Here is a 5,562-nt window from a genome sequence, read left to right as displayed (position 1 = left end):
GTGTGTGAAATATATAAAATAATATATATTTTAATGTATATATCAGTTAAAAAACATTTATTTATGAAATATACATTATATTTTAATTATATTTCAATATATTTAACACACATGTATATGTGATATATATATATATATATGTGTGTGTGTGTATGTGACCCTGGAGCACAAAACCAGTCATAAGTGTCAATTTTTCGAAATTGAGATTTATACATCATCTGAAAGCTGAATAAATAAGCTCTCCATTGATGTATGGTTTGTTAGGATAGGACAATATTTGACCGAGATACAACTATTTGAAAATCTGGAATCTGAGGGTGCAAAAAGATCTAAATATTGAGAAAATCATCTTTAAAGTTGTCCAAATGAAGTTCTTAGCAATGCATATTACTAATCAAAAATTAAGTTTTGATATATTTACGGTAGGGAATTTACAAAATATCTTCATGAAACATGATCTTTACTTAATATCCTAATGATTTTTGGCATAAAAGAAATATTGATAATTTTGACCCATACTATGTATTGTTGGCTATTGCTACAAATATACCCCAGCGACTTAAGACTGCTTTTGTGCTCCAGGGTCATATATATATGATGTCAAAAACCCAAGTGCATCAAACTGTTGATTGCTGGAGACACAATAGTGTTTTACAGTCATTAATGAACCAATTTTCTGCCACCTGCAAAATACTGGATATTATTATTATTATTATTCTTCATAAAAACTGCTGTTGTTTTTATACAAAAGGCCGTGATTGCACCGCGTTTGCCCTGCCTTCATCCTATAGCGAGTGTCTTGACGAGGCCGCAGTGGAACTTGCGTATGTGTCGGTACAGATCGCCGGACTGTGTGAAGCGCCGCTCGCACCACTTACACGCGTGTGGTTTCTCTCGTGTGTGCACCACGGCGTGCCGGCTCAGATTGTGTGAGTACTGGAAGCTCTTCCCGCACTGTCCGCAGGTGTACGGCTTCTCGCCGGAGTGCGTGCGCTCGTGCCGCTTGAGCGTGTACATGCAGGAGAAGGTCTTGCCGCACTGCGAGCAGGTCGGGACGGAGCCGTCAGGCGAGAGCTTCGAGCGAATGCCGTCTTTCTCCTTGAAGTGTGAGCTGAGGTGGAGCTGGAGCACATGTGCGCTCGGGAAGACCTTGCTGCAGAGCGGACACACGCAGACCTGCTGTCTACCCGGCGCGAGGAGAACCCCGCTAGATGTGGAGATGTCTGAGGACGCCAGGTCGTCTTCATCCTCGCCCTCGCTGTCCCTGAGATGATGCTCCGAACGCACACGCAGCCCACTCTCCTCCTCCATCAGGTCATCGTCCGGAGGGAGCAGCGCAGCCGTGGCCTTGTTTTCAGGGAAGAGGGCAGCGAACCCTGTCACCACCGAACTCCTGGCGATATTCCCAAAGCGCTGGCTCTCTGGGCTCACCGGATCACCGTTCTCCTGCTCTGACAGCAAGTCATGTTCGTCTTTAACAAGTGGCTCGGTGCCCTGCTGCTGGTTGTCGAGGGCCAGCTGTCCCGAGATGTAGGAGGGGTGGAAGGCGTCTCGACTCGACAGAGGCTTGAAAGACAAATCCAGCGCGCGGTCCGTGTCATCCGACGCCCGGGACCTCTGGGACACGGGGACGGCCGAACTACTGACATCAGCTTTTGTTTTTCCAGCTGTTCGGACACAGGCCTCGGCCTCGGCTGACACATAATTGACACCTACAAGATCCGGGGACCTTGCACAACAAAAAGAAAAAAAGAGGCTTTATCTCACAGAAAATCTTTCTGATACAACATCATGCAGAGGTGGACAGTAGTGAAGTATTTTTACTTTACTCGAGTAAATTTAATAAGTATCTGTACTTTATCAGAGTGTTTTACTTTTACTACATTCCAAAGCATAATGTCATACTTTTTACTGCACTATATTTCATAAATAAAAGTTTTTACTTTTAATACTTAAGAACATTGAAAATGTAGTACTTTTTAAGTAAAACTCTGAATTTTACTTGAGTACAAGTAAGAAAGTACTAGATTTCTAATGTGATTAAGTGTTAAATGGTAGTTAATATGAAGCGTAATGCAGTAAAAAGTGTGCTTTGGAATGTTGTGAAGTAAAAGTGTTCTAAAGAAAAACACTGATAAAGTCCAGACACCTGAAAAGTACTTTTAGCGCAGAGTAAAAATACTTCACTACTGTCCAGCTCTCGGGCTTGAAAACACACTGAAGGCCATTGAGAAAGTTCATGCAGCTACATTATATCGACTGTCACAAATGGACATTTGGTCGTGAGTTTCAAACGATCAGAACTCAGAATTGTGACCCTGGAGCACAAAACCAGTCATAAGGGTCAATTTTGTGAAATTGAGATTTATACATCATCTGAATCTGAATAATGGCGCACAAAACCAGTCATAAGTGTCAATTTTTCGAAATTGAGATTTATACATCATCTGAAAGCTGAATAAATAAGCTCTCCATTGATGTATGGTTTGTTAGGATAGGACAATATTTGGCCGAGATACAACTATTTGAAAATCTGGAATCTGAGGGTGCAAAAAAATCTAAATATTGAGAAAATCATCTTTAAAGTTGTCCAAATGAAGTTCTTAGCAATGCATATTACTAATCAAAAATTAAGTTTTGATATATTTACGGTAGGGAATTTACAAAATATCTTCATGAAACATGATCTTTACTTAATATCCTAATGATTTTTGGCATAAAAGAAATATTGATAATTTTGACCCATACAATGTATTGTTGGCTATTGCTACAAATATACCCCAGCGACTTAAGACTGCTTTTGTGCTCCAGGGTCATATATATATGATGTCAAAAACCCAAGTGCATCAAACTGTTGATTGCTGGAGACACAATAGTGTTTTACAGTCATTAATGAACCAATTTTCTGCCACCTGCAAAATACTGGATATTATTATTATTATTATTCTTCATAAAAACTGCTGTTGTTTTTATACAAAAGGCCGTGATTGCACCGCGTTTGCCCTGCCTTCATCCTATAGCGAGTGTCTTGACGAGGCCGCAGTGGAACTTGCGTATGTGTCGGTACAGATCGCCGGACTGTGTGAAGCGCCGCTCGCACCACTTACACGCGTGTGGTTTCTCTCGTGTGTGCACCACGGCGTGCCGGCTCAGATTGTGTGAGTACTGGAAGCTCTTCCCGCACTGTCCGCAGGTGTACGGCTTCTCGCCGGAGTGCGTGCGCTCGTGCCGCTTGAGCGTGTACATGCAGGAGAAGGTCTTGCCGCACTGCGAGCAGGTCGGGACGGAGCCGTCAGGCGAGAGCTTCGAGCGAATGCCGTCTTTCTCCTTGAAGTGTGAGCTGAGGTGGAGCTGGAGCACATGTGCGCTCGGGAAGACCTTGCTGCAGAGCGGACACACGCAGACCTGCTGTCTACCCGGCGCGAGGAGAACCCCGCTAGATGTGGAGATGTCTGAGGACGCCAGGTCGTCTTCATCCTCGCCCTCGCTGTCCCTGAGATGATGCTCCGAACGCACACGCAGCCCACTCTCCTCCTCCATCAGGTCATCGTCCGGAGGGAGCAGCGCAGCCGTGGCCTTGTTTTCAGGGAAGAGGGCAGCGAACCCTGTCACCACCGAACTCCTGGCGATATTCCCAAAGCGCTGGCTCTCTGGGCTCACCGGATCACCGTTCTCCTGCTCTGACAGCAAGTCATGTTCGTCTTTAACAAGTGGCTCGGTGCCCTGCTGCTGGTTGTCGAGGGCCAGCTGTCCCAAGACGTAGGAGGGGTGGAAGGCGTCTCGACTCGACAGAGGCTTGAAAGACAAATCCAGCGCGCGGTCCGTGTCATCCGACGCCCGGGACCTCTGGGACACGGGGACGGCCGAACTACTGACATCAGCTTTTGTTTTTCCAGCTGTTCGGACACAGGCCTCGGCCTCGGCTGACACATAATTGACACCTACAAGATCCGGGGACCTTGCACAACAAAAAGAAAAAAAGAGGCTTTATCTCACAGAAAATCTTTCTGATACAACATCATGCAGAGGTGGACAGTAGTGAAGTATTTTTACTTTACTCGAGTAAATTTAATAAGTATCTGTACTTTATCAGAGTGTTTTACTTTTACTACATTCCAAAGCATAATGTCATACTTTTTACTGCACTATATTTCATAAATAAAAGTTTTTACTTTTAATACTTAAGAACATTGAAAATGTAGTACTTTTTAAGTAAAACTCTGAATTTTACTTGAGTACAAGTAAGAAAGTACTAGATTTCTAATGTGATTAAGTGTTAAATGGTAGTTAATATGAAGCGTAATTTGACCCATACAATGTATTGTTGGCTATTGCTACAAATATACCCCAGCGACTTAAGACTGCTTTTGTGCTGCAACAGTAGTTTCAAGCTACTTTTATTTCACTTCTAATTCAACATAAAGGTCACTTTTAACATACTTTGTATTTAAAAAATGTATTAGGAGTACACTTGAGTGTACTAGTGTATGAAAGATGGTTCAAAAATGTCTAAATACATTTTTTAAATACAGAGATAGTATGTTAAAAGAGCATTTTAGTTCATATTCATGGTGTCCCAAAATAGCACACTTGAGAACACTTAGATGATCTTAAGTTTATCTTTAGGCGAGACACTGCAGGTGAATAGGGTAAATAAATTAACTAATAGTTATTGCCTTCCTTACCCAGTTGATTGATTACATTGATAATAGCAAAAATGTTAGGTTTAAATATGCAAATGAGGCATAATTTAATGAAATATGCGCTAATTTGCATACATTTCTAGTACAAAAAATGTAAACACTGGATGAAGTCAGTTTCAAAATCCTTGTTTAATTTTTTGACAAGTTTTTACAGAGGGAATTTTGGGTATCTCATTTTTGTCAGTCCATAATTCACAAAATACTTAGAACAGACAGAAAACAATATATTTTCATAGTTTTGGGGGAATAAAATGTTGTATATAATCAAGCAAATTATATATGAACAAATCCCTCTGGGAAAAAAAACCTTCAGGATACAGACAGGAATAAAAAATGTAAAGTTTGGTGTGTGTAAGTGCTACTGAAGTGCAGATTTATGGCTCAGTGTAGGAGAAAACGGCCTTTAAAAATATGCATTGTAATTGAAATCTATTGACACAAATAGATAAAGTGCTGTAAAAAAAACACTTAACAGTGTCTTTTGGATGTTTTCGTTCCACTAGTCTGAAAAAAACAAAAAGCCCAAAATCTTAAACTTGACAGGTGCATGAAAAAACAGTGTTTTTGCCTGCAGTGTCTCCTCTTAAGAAGTACTAAAGAGTCATTTTTAGTATACTAAGTACAAAATTAGTGTGCAAAAAATAGAGCACTTTAAGTATATTATGGAAGTGCACTTTTTTTTTGCCTGGGTAGCTTATATACATGCAGTATCATACTCTGTTACCCGTCGGAGTGGCCGTTTGCCTTCTCGCCGCACTCCGCCTCACACAGCTCCTTATCCTTCAGCTTTCCTTTGCACACCTTCACAATGTCGTACATGTGCAGGTAGCTGGCGGCTGCCAGGACGTCTTCCACCGGA

General features: G+C 41.7%; 2 protein-coding genes across 2 annotated transcripts in view; both read right to left on the bottom strand.

Annotated features, from left to right (window-relative positions):
• Window positions 1–561: 561 nt before the first annotated feature.
• On the bottom strand, window positions 562–2,228 carry LOC107703691 (zinc finger and BTB domain-containing protein 18.2-like). Its single transcript, XM_016506411.1, has 2 exons — window positions 2,191–2,228; window positions 562–1,729 (listed from the first exon to the last, which is right to left on the bottom strand). Exons 1-2 carry the CDS (start codon window positions 2,226–2,228, stop codon window positions 781–783), a joined length of 987 nt encoding a protein of 328 aa, XP_016361897.1. The 3' UTR covers window positions 562–780.
• Window positions 2,229–2,790: 562 nt separating this feature from the next.
• Window positions 2,791–5,562, bottom strand: part of zbtb42 (zinc finger and BTB domain containing 42) — a 5,157-nt gene continuing 2,385 nt past the window's right edge. Inside the window, exons 3-4 of the mRNA XM_016506441.1 lie at window positions 5,428–5,562; window positions 2,791–3,958 (exon numbers count right to left, since the gene is read on the bottom strand). Coding sequence (XP_016361927.1) covers window positions 3,010–3,958; window positions 5,428–5,562 — 1,084 coding nt within the window. The 3' untranslated portion in view covers window positions 2,791–3,009. The remainder of the gene's footprint in view (window positions 3,959–5,427) is intronic.

This window comes from Sinocyclocheilus anshuiensis, unplaced genomic scaffold, assembly GCF_001515605.1.
Source record: "Sinocyclocheilus anshuiensis isolate Anshui unplaced genomic scaffold, SAMN03320099.WGS_v1.1 scaffold1415, whole genome shotgun sequence".
Classification (NCBI taxonomy): Eukaryota; Metazoa; Chordata; class Actinopteri; order Cypriniformes; family Cyprinidae; genus Sinocyclocheilus; species Sinocyclocheilus anshuiensis.
This window is presented reverse-complemented; position numbering and strand designations above follow the sequence as displayed.

Bases quoted from the DNA above. Each gene is read 5' to 3' on its own strand.
- LOC107703691 (XM_016506411.1), bottom strand. From the start codon at position 2,228: ATGGCCTTCAGTGTGTTTTCAAGCCCGAGAGCTGGACA. The intron at 1,730-2,190 runs GTAGTGAAGTAT...TTGTTGTGCAAG, and splicing joins TCAAGCCCGAGAGCTGGACA to GTCCCCGGATCTTGTAGGTG.